Source organism: Oryx dammah, unplaced genomic scaffold (assembly GCF_014754425.2).
Source record: "Oryx dammah isolate SB20612 unplaced genomic scaffold, SCBI_Odam_1.1 HiC_scaffold_28, whole genome shotgun sequence".
NCBI classification, from domain to species: domain Eukaryota; kingdom Metazoa; phylum Chordata; class Mammalia; order Artiodactyla; family Bovidae; genus Oryx; species Oryx dammah.
This window is the reverse complement of record NW_024070212.1, coordinates 13946414-13962163: the sequence shown is the minus strand read 5'-3', so window position 1 is coordinate 13962163 and position 15750 is coordinate 13946414. Positions and strand designations below refer to the sequence as shown.

General features: G+C 49.6%; 2 protein-coding genes across 2 annotated transcripts; one reads left to right on the top strand and one right to left on the bottom strand.

Moving 5' to 3' along the window:
- The first annotated feature begins 1851 nt into the window (after positions 1 to 1851).
- On the top strand, positions 1852 to 8291 carry TMEM79 (transmembrane protein 79). Its single transcript, XM_040230273.1, has 4 exons — positions 1852 to 1978; positions 2786 to 3588; positions 3845 to 4058; positions 7311 to 8291. The coding sequence occupies exons 2-4, from the start codon at positions 2829 to 2831 to the stop codon at positions 7522 to 7524; spliced, it is 1188 nt and encodes a 395-aa protein (XP_040086207.1). The 5' UTR covers positions 1852 to 1978; positions 2786 to 2828; the 3' UTR covers positions 7525 to 8291.
- Positions 6274 to 13218, bottom strand: LOC120855693 (glycosylated lysosomal membrane protein). The gene is made up of 6 exons (XM_040230272.1): positions 11290 to 13218; positions 10580 to 10837; positions 10170 to 10370; positions 9827 to 10045; positions 9181 to 9437; positions 6274 to 9066 (listed from the first exon to the last, which is right to left on the bottom strand). The coding sequence occupies exons 1-6, from the start codon at positions 11404 to 11406 to the stop codon at positions 8901 to 8903; spliced, it is 1218 nt and encodes a 405-aa protein (XP_040086206.1). The 5' UTR covers positions 11407 to 13218; the 3' UTR covers positions 6274 to 8900.
- Between the last annotated feature and the right edge of the window lie 2532 nt (positions 13219 to 15750).

Below are 15750 nucleotides of genomic sequence, written 5' to 3'. Positions count from 1 at the left end.
GCTGCCAAATCTCGCGATAGCAGCTGCAGGTGGCGGGCCAGTGGCCTGCCGCTACCAAATCTCGCGAAACTCTTTTTCCCTCCCGGGAAGTTGCCAGAACTAACTCTGGGCAGCCTCGCCTCTTTCCGGCTTCGGTGAGCCCTTGCGAAAAACTTTATTGACGCAGCTGCCAGACAACAAGCAGTGGCCTCTGCGGCGAGGGTGCTGAGGCTAAGCTGGATCTGGGTAGATGGGCTCACAGCTAGGAGCATGACTGCTTTGTCCGACAGTGGTCATTTGGCCCATCCGTTTGGCCGAGCCTCTTTCAGATTACTGAATAGAATGAATCAAATTCTCCCCTTTTCCCTATTAAACAAAAAACGTGTATGTGAAAAATTTATTGGACAATCAAGCATGACATAAGAGACAGGCCATCCAATACAGAACTTCTGTACCTGGGCCCTTCAGTTCCCCTACCCTAACTCAAAGATTTCCATTTGCTGTTAATCTCCAACCAGCCCAGCAAACATTTATTGAACACCTGCCATCTTCCAGCCAAAATTCTGGGTTCTGGAGACGCAGGCATGAGCAACTCAGACACTGCCCCTCCCCCCATAAAGCTCAAATGACTTTAGGGGAAAAGATCCACAGGAATGAGAAGCAACAGCCTTATGTTTCTGCCCGCCTGGTCTTTCCATGGGAAAGATCACCTTGGATTCCTATTGCTTTCTTAACCTTGCTGCTGCTGCCGCTGCTAAGTCACTTCAGTCGTGTCTGACCCTATGCGACCCAATAGATGGCAGCCCACCAGGCTCCTCGTCCCTGGGATTCTCCAGGCAAGAACGCTGGAGTGGGTTGCCATTTCCTTCTCCAATGCGTGAAAGTGAAGTCGCTCAGTCGTATCCGACTCTTCGCGACCCCGTGGACTGTAGCCTACCAGGCTCCTCCGTCCATGGGATTTTCCCGGCAAGAGTACTGGAGTGCGTTGCCATTGCCTTCTCCGTTCTTAATCTTAAACCTAACGTGAAAAGCACAGTATCTTCCCTGGTGACTCAGAGGTTAAAGCATCCGCCTCCAATGCGGGAGACCCGGGTTCAATCCCTGGGTCGGGAAGATCCCCTGGAGAAGGAAATGGTAACCCACTCCAATATTCTTGCCTGGAGAATCCTATGGACGGAGAAGCTTGGTAGGCTACAGTCTATGGGGTCACAAAGAGTCAGACATGACTGAGTGACTTCACTTACTTATTTACTTACTTAACCTAAAAAGCAAAGTGTTCAGTGGACCCATGTACACCCTGTAGTGGGAACATAAATTCACCTTCTAAACATCGACTGACCTTTCTGTCATGAAACAACCTGTCTTTCCCGCTGATTGGCCTTTCACTTGCTGGTCCTCTGTCTGGAACACTTATTCTCCAAATTTCCCATCAGGTCACAGCTCAAATATCACTTTGGCAAAGAGGTTTCTCCCTATTGATATTGTCATGTTGGTTTAATTGCTGGGCTTCTTATTTATCTGTTACCCCCAATAGAGCCAGCTTTTTAAGCACAGAGACTTTGCCTGTCATCTTGTTCTTTCCTATGTCTGTCCCTAGAATAGTGCCTAACTAATAATAGGTGCCCAGTAAATACTGAATGAATAAGGGTAGTAATTCTTCTTTTGGGGTATCCCAATCTATTTCAAGAGCCCTTTGATGCAGAAACCCACTCTGCCCCCTTTGCTTTCCTCTGCTGGGAGTTCCTACATATCCCATGTTCCCAGAACACACACCTCTAGGCTCAGAAAGTATGACGTCCTCCTTTAATGCTTTTTCTGTCGGCAGATTCAGCAGGGCGGGGCCTTCCCCTTTAAACTGGGCCCCACCTGCTCTGGTCAGACAGGTTTGGAGACACAGGTAAAGGGAGGGAGACCGAAAGGAATACTTGCAGAGCCAGCAGAAGAGCGGGGCAGCTCCTTCCTGGACGCTGGGGACCCTCTACCTCTCTCCAGATGGAAAGTAAGAGGGTGTCATGGGTCCACACAGTAGGGGGTAGGAGATCCTTGGGGAGGTAGAGAGAGGGAAATCAGCCCCATCCAGAAGCAGTGAGATGGAAGACAGCAGGGAGGGGACAAAGACCAGAGAGGAGGCATGGGAAACAACCTTCATTAGACTTAGAGGTCAGAATGGATCCACCCGGGCCCTCCAGAGACGTAGGGGGTGGGTTACTGAGAAGTTTTGAAACTGACCGAGTATCCAGATTGGAGACAAAAGGCCAGGGTGCCCTGCCACTGCCAGCTCCTTGGGACAGATCTGTTGGGTGTCAGCTGCCAGGAAAGTTCCAGCTGGGGATCTGCAGGGGAAGGGGAGGTGTGGAGGAGAAGGGGCAGCTTCTCTGTTCACAAGATCTTTCATGGGAAGAAAGCCCTTGGCAAAATTCTAAATATCTCCCTTTCCTCCTGTTCCTGCCTTAGGGTGGCCATGACCCCAGGGGTTTTGGTGGAGCGGGTAGAAGGTGTGGGTGGAGGCTGGCTGAGGCCATAGCTGCCAGGGCCTGAGCCCCCTGACTCACCCTCTCCTGCTGAAAAGCATTTGATGTCGAAAGGGTGCCTCCATTTCAGCTGCTCACTTCTCTCCTGCCTCCCACTGTTTGAACACCTTCCTCCAGATCAGGTTCTCTCTAAGATCCCAGAAGGGGCTAAAGCCTGTGAGGCCAGCTGCCCTGGAGAGTTGCAGTTTGCAGCTTTCTTGTTGCAGTTTCTATCAACCCCTCCTGAGGGCCAGAGGATGGCAGCTTCTGACAGAACTTCGCTCTGCTCCCTCCAGGGTGACATGACTTTGTGGTAGACTTCAGAAGTCAGGTCCCAGGATGACAGAACCGGAGACCCTGGCCCTGCTGGAAGTGAAGGGGCCTGAGACCCTGGAGAAGAGCCCACCCCAGGCCTTGGTCCCCAATGGCCGGAAGCTGGAAGGGGAAGATGGGGTTGAGTCCCTTGGAGCTGAGTCCTCTAGAGTGGGGTCTTCAGCTGAGTCTCCCACAGCCAGAGAGGGGACCGAGGACGGTCTAGACAGCACAGTAAGTGAGGCTGCCACTTTGCCTTGGGGAACTGGCCCCCAGCCCAGTGCCCCATTCCCAGATCCCCCGGGCTGGAGGAACATTGAGCCTGAGCCCCCCGAGTCAGAGCCACCCACCAAACTAGAGGAGTTGCCTGAAGATGAAGCCAGCCTGCTACCCGAGAAGGCAGCCCGGGCCTTCGTGCCCATCGACCTACAGTGCATTGAGCGGCGGCCCCAGGAGGACCTCGTTGTGTGCTGTGAGGCCAGCGAGGGTGAGCACCGCCGGACCTTCCTGCCTCCCCGGGCCACCCACCCTGAGCCCCCGGAGTGCAAGTGGGCCGAAGCAGTGGTGAAGCCGCCTGGCCACTCCTGTGGGGGCTGTGGGGGCTGTGGAGGCAGAGAGGTGCTGAGGGCTGTGGCCTCGGTGGGAGCCGCCCTCATCCTCTTCCCCTGCCTGCTCTACGGGGCATACGCCTTCCTGCCCTTCGATGCCCCACGCCTGCCGACCATGAGTTCCCGCCTCATCTACACCTTGCGCTGTGGGGTCTTTGCTACCTTCCCCATTATACTGGGTGAGCCTGGGCCCTGCGGGTAAGGAGGGGGCGTCTGGGAGTTGGGCTGGAGGGCAGGGCCTGCCTGACTTGGAGAGCAAGAAAGTTTCCATCACTAGACCTGGACCCTCAGGGCCTCCCACACCCTGTCACCCTGTGTGCCCACCTCCACTCAGGACCACCTCAGCCCCACCCAGGGTGCAGAGCCCATGCCCATGCTACAAACTCTGCCACCTGTTTCCTCACCTGATCCTGTGTGTTGTCCAACCCCACCCAGGGATCCTGGTGTACGGGCTGAGCCTGCTGTGCTTTTCTGCCCTTCGGCCCTTTGGGGAGCCACGGCGGGAGGTGGAGATCCACCGGCGATATGTGGCCCAGTCGGTCCAGCTCTTCATCCTCTACTTCTTCAACCTGGCCGTGCTTTCCACCTACCTGCCTCAAGATACCCTCAAACTGCTCCCTCTACTCACTGGTCTCTTTGCCATCTCCCGGTGAGCTGGGGCTGAGGGTGGGGCACAGGGGAGGTAGTGGTGCTTAAGGGACCTGGGCATCTGAATGTCCGGAGAACCAGGGAGATTCTGGACTCTGAATCAGCCCAATTGTGCTCCCTGGAAAGTTGAGTCCACTTTCTGCCTTGCACTTTACCTCACTTGGCAGCTCCTATGTCTTTCGTAAGACACATATATCAACCTAGAACGGGAAGGGAAGGGCTTTCGGGTGTCACCTAGACCAGCTTCCCACCCACTGCAACCACTCCTCTGTGACATTCTGGTCAGGCGGCCACTGGCTGAACATTGGTTGAACATCCCCGTGACCAAATGCTTTGTTCTTTACAAGGCAGTCTTACTTATCAAAAGTCCTAGTTTTTATAAAGTTCTCTTTTATATTGTGCTAAGAACTTCTGCCCTGACTCTAACCTCTGGAATTCTCTAGTCAATTCAGATCTTTGACAATACCTCTCAATTCTGACTCCCAACAGTCTGCTCTCCCAGTGCTTACTTTGCTAAATGGTCCTGGTCCCTTCACTAGCCTGTCTCTTTCCATCTAGGCAGGAAATTCTTCTTGTCAAATGGGAGGGGGTGGGGACTGGTCAAGGGATTGTCCTGTTCATCCAAATTGAGGGCACATGGCACCCCACTCCAGTCCTCTTGCCTGGAAGTTCCCATGGACGGAGGAGCCTGGTAGGCTGCAGTCCATGGGGTCGCTAAGAGTCGGATATGACTGAGTGTCTTCACTTTCATTTTTCACTTTCATGCATTGGAGAAGGAAATGGCAGCCCACTCCAGTGTTCTTGCCTGGAGAATCCCAGGGACGGGGGAGCCTGGTGGGCTGCCATCTATGGGGTCACACAGAGTTGGACATGACTGAAGCGACTTAGCAGCAGCAGGTCTCATAGCACCCTCATTACTCTCCTTTCATTTAGAATCTGAAGATCCTTAGGTGGGCTGCTGTCTATGGGGTCACACAGAGTCAGACATGACTGAAGCGACTTAGCAGCAGCAGCAGCAGCAGCAGGGGTATTTTCATGTAAACTATGTTAACCCAGAAAGGTACCCTTGAATTTCTGAAGTCTTTCAGAAATGCAGATCTTTCCATTTTTTCCCCCTAATACATTTCCTTTTGTTATTTTCTTTTTAAAAAGATTTTATCATGTTTATTTATTTATGGCTGAGCTGGGTCTTTGTTTCTGAGCGAGGGCTTTCTCTAGTTGCAGCAAGTGGGGGCTACTCTCTAGCTGCAGCATGTGGGTTTGTTTCGGAGCACAGGCTCAAAGCATGTGAGCTTCAGTAGTTGCAGCATGTGGGCTCAGTGACTGGGGCTCGCAGGCTCTAGGGCACGGGCTCAGTAGTTGTGGCACAGGGGCTTAGGGGTCCCACAGCATGTAGGACCATGCTTCAGCATCCTGGAGCAGGGGTCGAACCTGCGTCCCTGCATTGGCAGGTGGATCCTCAAACCACCGGACCACTAGGGAAGTCCTGTTATTTTCCATATAGGATTCCAGGTGGCTTTAACTGCTAAGGCATTCTTCCTATTAAGCTGAAATCTGTCTTCCTGTCACTTCTAAGTGTAGTCTAATGGTCATCTGTCCTGCCAGTCTCCTGACCGTCATACAGCCGTGCGTGTTCTTCCAGTGGATGTTTTCCAAGATAAATATGTTCCTGTTCATGTAACTCAACCTCCCATCTCCTTCTCAGGGAACGCTGATCTCAGATAAGAAGTTGGTTTAATTTGGTTTAAGCGGTAAGAATCATCAGGGAGCTAAAGGACCAGAGGTTGTCTGGACCATCTTACCCATTTTACAGAGAAAAAATGACTATGAGAGGAAGTAACTACAGACTCGGGGAGAAGAGCTGCATAGGTCTGTCAGCAGAGGCAGGACTAGAACCCAAGTCCCTTCCCTCTCTCACCCAGGGTCCTTCTATATGGGCAAGTTACTGGCAGCATGTACTCTTCCCTCTATTACACAGGTAAAAATATAGGGGCATCTCAGTTTTGTAATAGATGGTCGTTTGTAAGTTAAGAGGAAACTGCTGCCCTCCTCCCAGAGGGGTGTGTATTTTTGAATGGATCTTCCAAAAGGGGAAATTTAGTTGCGCCTGATTCATCCCTCTGGGCTTCAAGCTCTCTTGAAGCTGGCTTCCTTACTCTCTTCTTTCCCTCAGCCCCTGTAAAATGGCAGGAGAGAGGCTGATGAACAGGCATGGGTTCAAACCATGGTTTTACTGTTTCCCCAATATGTCACGTTGGACCCGTCTTAATCTTTTGGAATCTTAGTTTCCCCATCTACAAAAAGGGAAATACACACAATGGAATGTACTGTAGCTGCGAAATAATGAAGCTCTTTATATACTGATACGACACAATTGCTTCTCAGGTGGGTCAGTGGTGAAGAACCCACCTGCCAATGGGGAAGATGCAGGAGATGTGGGTTCCCAGGGTCGGGAAGACCCCCTGGAGGAGGAAATGGCAACCCGCTCCAGTACTCTTGCCCGGAAAGTTCCATGGACAGAGGAGCCTGGTGGGCTACAGCCCATGGAGTCTCAAGGAGTCGGACACAACTGAGCAACTGAGCACACACACACACACACACAATGACATAATCTCCAAGATGAAATAAATGGGGGGAAAAAGTCAATGTGCAGAACAGTCTCTATAGTATGCTCAGTTCAGTCACTCAGTCATGTCTGACTCTGCGACCCCATGGAATAGTATGCTCCCAAACCTCAAAAAAAAAAAAAAAAAAAAAGAGGCAGGGGAGGAAGACATAAATTTTCTTGCTTATATACACAGAAAACTTCACGACATACAAGAAACCATAATAATGGATGATGTCTGGGGTGGGAGTAGAATAGAGGTGAGGAGGTGAAGGAAGAGAACAGAGTATCTGGGAATCAGTAAAGGAAAACGTTTTACTGTATTCACTGGTGCCTTTGAATTTTGAACCGTGTAAATGTGTATTGCCTACTCAAAACTTTTTAATTCAAATTTGAGAAGTATACAAAGAGGGAGGTGAATAATATACACGCTTCATAGAGATGTGAGGTCTAAATTAAATAGTGCCCCTAAAGTAATTAGTACCATGCCCAGCACATACGTCAGTGCATGAACACTGGTTGTTTTTAGAGGTATCAGTTGTGCCAGCCAACCCCCATCTGCCTCCCTCACTTTCCACTCTCCCTATCATCAGCCTGTTAGCTGATGCACTTCCCTCAAGGAAAGCCCGACCTTTTCTTGCCTCCCAGGCTCATATACTGGCTGACCTTCGCTGTGGGCCGCTCCTTCCGAGGCTTTGGCTACGGCCTGACGTTCCTGCCTCTGCTGTCCATGCTGATGTGGAACTTCTACTACATGTTCGTGGTGGAGCCTGAACGCATGCTCACTGCCTCCGAGAGCCGCCTGGACTACCCTGACCATGCCCGCTCAGCCTCAGACTACAGGCCCCGCTCCCGGGGCTGAGCTGCCTCACCCCCTTCGTTCCTGGGTGGGATGAACCCACCTACTGCCCCGACAGGGGTGCCATCCAATCAGAGTGTGGGGTGCTCCCCTTCATCTTAGGAGCCTGGGACAATTATGTGGGAGGGACTTAAACAGTCTTTCAGGGAAAGAGGGGGACAGCCATGTTCCTTAAGAATGCTGAGGACACGGGACCAGGGGCAGAGGCATGGTTCCTTCCTTAGCAGCCTCTGCTGCCACCAGAGTCCACAAAGACCGGACTCTGCTGCCCACTCTGCAGCCTCCTGCCTGAGGCAGCCGGCAGAGCACAGCCAAAACTCTGACCTTTTCTGTGCTGGGTGTCTAAGCAGAGGGCCTCCAAGAGACTGGAAACATTGCCTATGCCTTAGGTAAAGGCTGGGCATCAGATCAAATAGGACTTTCCTGTTTGGTGAAAACCCTTCTGGGGACCTGGGTTCAGGACCCTCCATGACTGGTCTTCCTAGGCCCTTTAGCCTCAGCCAAGTCAGTTATAGCTGCTCCAGCCCAGAGTGGCTGACTCCTCTCTTCCAACCCTTTAGGTCCCTGTAACTTTGCACCTCCAAAGTGCCCAGTCATCTCTCTCCTGTGGGAAGAGGAGCAGACAGGGAAACCTGCTTCCTAAGAGGTGTGTGTGTGTGTGTATGTGCGTGCATGCCCACACGTGTGGTGGCTGGGAGTGGTTGCAAAGCATGGTGGTTGATGTTAAACCCGTCTGAATGTGTATATAATAATAAACGATTAATACCACAGTCTTTCTTGGCTCTTCCGTAGGGTTTGCCCCTCAACCTCAAGTGTCCCTTCCTTGTTTGATTCAAACTGCACCAGAAACCTCCCAGCTCCACATATTGAAGAGTGGCTGGCAGGAGCCTGGTCCCATGGCAAGGGAGAGAACTAGGCCTGATGAGGAAATGGGGCTTCAAAAAGAACTTGCCTTCCACGCCCCTCCTCCAGCCCTCTCATTCCCTGGAACCAGGTCCAAACCTGCCCAACAACGCACCACATTGAGAGACAAGCCCTGTGAAAAAAAAAAACTAGTCTATTTCATGCCTTCCAGTGCAGCAAACAGTCAGAAGGCCCCTCTCATTTAGGCCTGTGAGTCCCATTCAAGGGAAATGGGATGGTGGAGGAACGGGGAGGCAACACGGAGGGGACCCTCCCTCTAGCAATCATTCTGTGTCTGGTCCCTCCTCAGAGTTGGAAGGAAGCCCCACCTGGGTCCCCCAGGAAGTTGAGGCTGATCTGAGGTTCTACCGAAAAGGAAGATACAAAAGAGGAAGAGCTGCCTGGGAATACTGACCCTCAAACCTGCAGACCAGCAAGGCAGGTCCAGTAATGTCCTTTCCTCTAGAGAGCCGGCCTCAATTTATGGACTGGTATTCAGAGTCCCGCTTGCGGCCCAGCAGCAGAAACAGGCCTCCTGCCAGCAGCGTGAGTGCTGGAGCACCTAGGGCCACTGCCATGATGCCTAGGACTAGCGGGGACAAGGCATCCACTGGAGGGGTGCCCACACCCAGGAGCATGGACCTAGAGCAAGCAGAGTGAGAAAGAGAGAGAGTCAGGCTTAGGAGGGAAGGCTGAGAGGCCTAGCCTTCCTCCTCTGCAACCTCCCAAACCCATGGCCCAGGCCTCGACTCTCACCAGCTGAGGTAGTGTTGGTCCCAGTAGCCAGGGCCTGTGGGAGTCCCAAATGTCAGATTGAAGGCACAGGAGTGGTCCTGGGTCTTAAAGAAGGCTCGGACAATGGGTGACTGGGGGAGAAGGTATGCCAAGGTGGAGTGAAGTGGGGAAGATTGGCAGGGCATGGCTGAGTCCCGGCTGCCCTGCTTCTGGGAGAAAGCCACTGGTCGCCACTGCATGAAGCCTGATGGGAGGGAGCCCCATAGTAGCTGGTCCAACTGAGGAGAAACGCAAACACACAGGCTGAGGAGGACAAAAGATACTTGGCCCTTCTGTTCCCCCGCCCTTTCACAGCCTCCCTCTGTCATGAGCGGTCCTGAATCCTAAGCCTGGTTCTAGAACTCACAGCTGGGTGGCGCTGAGTCCTTTCCCAATCTCAACACTCAGCAAGCCTGCACCAGCTCCCCACTCAGGGACCCCAGGCCCTTGCACATCCCACCAGTCGGAGCAATAGTCACACTGCCCCGCCTTTCCTCTGGGCTAAATTCATTAGCATAGCGTTCAGCACTTACAAGAACTGAATGAAGTGTTGCTAAACAGTAAATTGTTGAATGATAGAGTCCCCCTTCACACCCCCACCTGTCTGCTTTTCTGCTGGAAGCCTCACCTGGAAGACAGCAGGGGCATACTCATCATCGATGGAGTGCTGCTCCTGCACTGAGGGGCAGCCAGGGCCCTGGCCCAAGGTGGCTACCTCCAGCCCAAACAGGGAGCGGTTTCCCCGGGGAGAGGCCCCAACCAGGGCCACCTCTAGCTGGCAGGTGTCCGCCGAGTGCAGGAGGCGAGGGGGTTGGGCTGGTCGGCCAGATGTGGAGAAGGCCTGGACCTAAGATGGAAGAGGCATGGAAGAAGTGGGAAGCAGGTGGATGCCTATGTTTGAAGGCGACCCCTCTCATTAATTCCCACCCTCATAAACCAGCCTTTTGAGTTCAAATTCCCTATATCCTTACCCTGAAGGCCAGGCTGCCATTGGCAAAAGCCCCAGTGGGGTCATGAACGGGGTGGCCTCGAAATGTGGCGCTGAGGGTGGCAGGATCCAGTGAGTCAGTGATGTTGTTCCAGGAGAAATTGGCCAAGGAGTACGGAGGATATGATTTTCCTGGAGGCCTTGAGGCCGCATCCGACATGTTGGTGCTGTCAAACTCAAACAGCTGTGGGGGGAGAGGGGGAGGGGTGGGGAGGGACAAGGTTTGCCCGAGTCCACCTTTCTCCTGAATCACCACCCCGTACTCACTGGCCCCACCCCAGGCTCTCACACATGACTCTACTTCACCTACTCCCAGTCTTCTATTTCTCCCTCTAATTGGAATGAACCCTCTCCTTTGCACTCTTCCCCTTGGACCTCCCCCAACCTCCTCACCCTGGTAAAGACAAGGGCAGAAGAAAATTGGATGCTCTCCTCGGGGAGCACCTTCAGGCCCCCGTCAGGATCAGGGGAGAGCAGGAGGCTCCAGTTGACACTCAGGGTGCTGTTGGGGGTGTTGGTGGCCACCAACAGCACTGCTGGGGGACCCAGGCTGCTCCACACATAGTGCAGCGTGGAGTTGGTGCCCACTGCCCGAATATGAAGCAGGTTCTGGGAAAAGTCCGGCCCGTTAGAGATGACCTTCAGAGACACCTGGAACAAGGAGTAGAGGCTGGTCAGGAGAAGAGGGTCAGGGAGAGACACAGGACAAAGATGTCTGGGGATGAGAGGGGGCTTGCAAAATGATGGGGAAAGAGTGCAAGAGGAATGTTTGTGGGAGCTAAGAGAACCTCACTGTCAAGGGCAGACATGGGCTGGAGGAGAGGCGGGGAGAGCCCAAACTGCCCTAACCCTGGTGGAGAGATCAGGGCACACGGCTGAGAGGAAGGAAAAAATGCAACACTTGCTTGGACCTGGCTCACTCAGGGCTAAGTCAGGGTCCAGATTCTACCACATCCGTCCTACTCCATAATCCTGTACCGTGACCCACGGCTGCCCCGACTCCTCAATGCAAGCACCTTTCATCCCCACCCTTCCGTTGTCCTAGATTCCAACCACCCTTCAAGGCAGCATATGCTGAAACACCTATTGCTCTAGCCCCTCACCTGGCGGGTCTCCTCCCCCAGCAGGCCAAGTGGAGCTGCCGTCAGTAGACTCAGGAGGAGCACGGGGCTGGGGGCACAGAACCCCCAACCCCGGCTAGGCTTTTCATAGCCGCTCATGTGGTCCCAACTTCAGAGGGCGGAAGAGACGCTGAAGTCATGTGACTCACAGATTCAGCTGATCTCTTAAAAGGGCGGGGCTGTCACAACAGTTCTTAAAGAGTCCGCCTCCCTTCCGTATTTGACTTAAAAATAGAATCAGAAAGGTTAGTTTGTCATCCCCACCTGAGCTGGCAAGTGAGCCATCTCAGACTAGATTTGCAGACACACTCCTAACCTCTCCTACCCAACTGGTCCCACTAAAGTTACCTACAAGGGGGCATGATATCTGTATTCAAACATCCAAATGGAATCTACACAAAGACTGTGGCAGGGAAGGCACAGATAATTTGAAACAATTCAGTGGGGGAATAGAACACCTCAGAGGGTTTTGTCAATTATTAATAATTATTGAGCCCCCGACTATGCAGGTTGTCTTGGAAGACAGCTCACAATTTTACTGTGCAGAAAAGAAACCTCAGAAAACAAGACATGAAAGTGATACACAATTGTCATAGAACTGAATACATAACTCAGCACATGCCTGGCTGAATGAACGCATTTCTGGTTTTTGTTTCTTAATCCTAGTCATTTTAGCTAAGAAAAAATGCATACGGTACAGTATTTATAAAGTACCAGAGGATATCAGCAACCTGGGTCCTTCCTTGAGATCACCATTATTACCAGTTTCTTATGTGTCCTTTCTAAAATATTCTATGTGTGCTCATGTTTATGTATTCCTTTTTCTGGCCACACCACGACATGTGGGCTCTCAGTTCTCCAACTGGGGATTGAATCCATGCCCTGCAGTGGAAGCAGTCTTAACCACTGGACTGCATATATACATACATATTTAATAATACTATATACATACATGTGGGTAATAAGATACCATGGAATCCACTGTCTAGAAATTTTTTTCACATATATTGAGGACTATTCTGCATCTCTCCAGTCTTTCATTGCAGGGGGGATATCCCACAGATATACTGAGCCAGAACCTTGATAGTATCCAACATTTTGCTACAGGCAAAAAACACTGAAAATAATATCCCTGTATGAACAGCATTTCATATATATTTGTAACAAGATTAATACTCAGGAGCAGAATTGCCTCAAGTTGCCTTCTATGAAGTTCAATTGATAACACCATGTTTGAGGGCCCATTTCCCCAACACTTTAAGTGCTTACCAAACAATTTGCATTTCCCAATGAATAAAATGAAACACTTCTCCATGTTTTATTAGTCATTTATTTTTGCTTCCCTGGAGCTATTTATACCTTTTGTCTATTTTTCTGAGTCCCTATCTCATTCATTGCCACACAGCATAAGATCTTAAGTTCCCTGACCCATGATGGAACCTGCACCTTTGGCAGTGAAAGCATGGAGTCCCAAGGAGTGCCAAGGAATTCCCCTGCTATGTAAGTGTATAGTTTAAGATTCACTTTTGGCTGTGCTGGGCCTTTGTTGCTGTGTGTGGGCTTCAGTAGCTGTGCTCAGGCTTGGCTGCCCCAAGGCATGTGGAATGTTCCCAGACCAGGGAACTCGTCCCCTGCACTGGCAGGCAAATTATTAACCACTGGACCATCAGGGAAATCCTGATGAGCCCATTTTTAAATCTCATGTTTTTTCTAGTGCTCTTATATTTAAATCTTTCAGTTGCCAGAAACTAATTTTGCTGTAAGAAACAAAGGATCCAGTTTCATTTTTTTCCCTCTGATGGCTAGTCTAGGATAAACTCAGGTTTCCTTAAAAATTTTCATTTTTTTTCTGACCATGCTACCCAAAGCAAGCTATAGATTTAATGTGATCCTTATCAAATTACCCATGACATTTCTCACAGGCATTAGAACAAACCCTAAAATTTATATGGAACCATAAAAGACCCAAAACTGCCAAAGAAATCCTTAGGGAAAAGAACAAAGCAGGAGGCATAACCCTCCCAGACATCAGACAATACTACAAAGCTACAGTAATCAAAACACCTTGATGCCGGCACAAAGACAGACATAGGAATCAATGGAACAAGAGTCCAGAAATAAACACATAACACCTATGGACAACTCATCTTTGACAAAGAAGGAAGAATATAGAATGAAGAAAAGTATCTTCAGCAAGTTGTGTTGGAAAAGCTGGACAGTCTCATGTAAATTAAAGAAGGTAGAACACACCTCATACCATACACAAAGTGAAAGTGAAAGTCAGTTGTGTCTGACTCTTTGCGAGCCCATGGACTATACAATCCATGGAATTCTCCAGGCCAGAATACTGGAGTGGGTAGCCTTTCCCTTCTTCAGGGGAATCTTCCCAACCCAGGGACTGAACCCAGGTCTCCCGCATGGCAGGCAGATTCTTTACCAGCTGAGCCACAAAATGAACTCAAATGGCTTACAGACCAACATATGTATGTGAAAATCGCTTAGTCCTGTCTGACTTTGTGACCCCAAGGACTGTAGTCCCCAGGGCTCCTCCGTCCATGGAATTTTACAGGCAAAAATACTGGAGTGGGTTGCCATTTCCTTCTCCAGGGGATCTTCCTAACCCAGCAATTGAATCTGGGTCTCTTGCATTGCAGGCAGACTCTTTACCATCTGAGCCACTAGGGAGTTGACAGACAATTTTAAGACATCATAAAACTCCTAAAAGAGAACATATGCAAACATTCTCTGCCACAAATCATACTGATGATTTCTTAGGGTAGTCTCTCAAGACAACAGAAATAAAAGCAAAAATAAACAAATGGGACCTAATCAAACTTACAAGCTTCTGTACAGCAAAGGAAACCAGAAACAAAACTAAAAGACAATCTACGTACTGGAAGATATTTGCAAATGATGTGACCAACAAGGGATTAATTTCCAAAATATACAAACAGGTCATACAACTCCATTGCAAGAAAACCACCACCCAACTGAAACAAGGGCAGAATACCTGAACAGATACGTCTCCCAAGAAAACACACAAATGGCCAATAGGCAGGTGAAAAGATGCTCATCACACTGGTAAAGAAATGCCAATCAAAACTAGATTAAATCAACTATACTCCAATAAAAATTATAAACTATGAGTTTATATATATACACACACACACCAGTCACCATGGCCATGTCACACCAAAAACGTCTACAAAGGGACTTCCCTGGTGTGGTCCAGTGGTTAAGAATCTGTGCTTCCACTGCAGAGGGTATGGACACGATCCCTGGCCAGAGAGGCAAGGACCTGCATGCTGTGTTGCACATCCAAAAGAGAAAATGAAAAATGACACAAATGAACATACTCGTGAAACAGACTCACAGACACACAGAACAGACTTATGGTTGTTGGGGATGGACAGGATTGGCAGTTTGGGACTAGTAATACGCATTCTATTATATGTAGAATGCATAAACAAAGTCCTTCTGTACAGCACAGGGAACCACATTCACTATCCTGTGATAAAGCAGAATAGAAAAGAACATGAAAAAGAATATACATCAATATAAGTCACTCTGCTGTACAATAGAATTAACACTGTAAATCACCTATACTTCAAATTTAAAAACTTTTCCTTGAGAAAAAAATAGTTGCACCCTCTCAAGTGTCACCTCTAGACTTGACAAGTGAGGATATACATAAGTGTCTTGGATGAGTACATAGTGTTTAACCGGATTCAAGGCTCTTCCCATTCCCAAAACACTGCTTTATGAGGGGGCAGGTGCAGAATAGAATTTAGTTGAATCCAGGAATTTGCCAGAGAATCATGACAGTCAAGGTGGCAGCAAAAACTGTGCTCATGGAATCACTTTAGAGCCCAGGCAGGCAACATAGTTGCTTGGGTAGACTTTAATGACTTAAATTTAGGCTTTGAAAAGCACAAAGGGGCTCTGAAAGCTCTGATGAAGGATAGAGATTGATCTAACATTCCAGGAGGAATTTCCATAGGTTAGACTACTATGTACAATCAACTATCCATGTATTTAACCATTAGACGTAAAATCAGAATGGACCTAGAAAAGTGTAAAGAACAAATGGGAGGCAATTCCTCCCTCCATAATTTTTAGGTCTTTTAAGCACCATCTCTTCAAGATCTTTGAGAATTAACTCATTATCTTTCTTTAATGTCTGAAAACTCTTGAGGGAATTAACACTGCATGTAGAGGCAGGGATTTCAGCAAAAGGTAGGTAGTCTTATTTCAGAGCCTCTCATAGAAAAGGAAAAGCTGAAAATTTTAGACCGGGTTAAACAGCAAGTTAAATACCAGGTGTGCTGAGAGCAGATCTCCAAAGGCCCTTTTCCATAGCACACCTCTGTTCAGTCATCATTGCTAGTTGTAAATGCAACTTTAGAGCCAGACCATCTACCCAGGAATTCTAGGCCTGCCACT

What these genes read in the sequence shown, in the direction of transcription:
- TMEM79 (XM_040230273.1), top strand. Translation starts at nt 2,829, where the DNA reads ATGACAGAACCGGAGACCCTGGCCCTGCTGGAAGTGAAGGGGCCTGAG. An exon ending in TACCTTCCCCATTATACTGG is followed by an intron (nt 3,589 to 3,844) that starts GTGAGCCTGGGC and finishes AACCCCACCCAG; the next exon opens with GGATCCTGGTGTACGGGCTG. An exon ending in GGTCTCTTTGCCATCTCCCG is followed by an intron (nt 4,059 to 7,310) that starts GTGAGCTGGGGC and finishes CTTGCCTCCCAG; the next exon opens with GCTCATATACTGGCTGACCT.
- LOC120855693 (XM_040230272.1), bottom strand. Translation starts at nt 11,406, where the DNA reads ATGAGCGGCTATGAAAAGCCTAGCCGGGGTTGGGGGTTCTGTGCCCCC. An exon ending in ATGCCCCTGCTGTCTTCCAG is followed by an intron (nt 9,438 to 9,826) that starts GTGAGGCTTCCA and finishes GTTTCTCCTCAG; the next exon opens with TTGGACCAGCTACTATGGGG. An exon ending in GACCAACACTACCTCAGCTG is followed by an intron (nt 9,067 to 9,180) that starts GTGAGAGTCGAG and finishes TGCTTGCTCTAG; the next exon opens with GTCCATGCTCCTGGGTGTGG.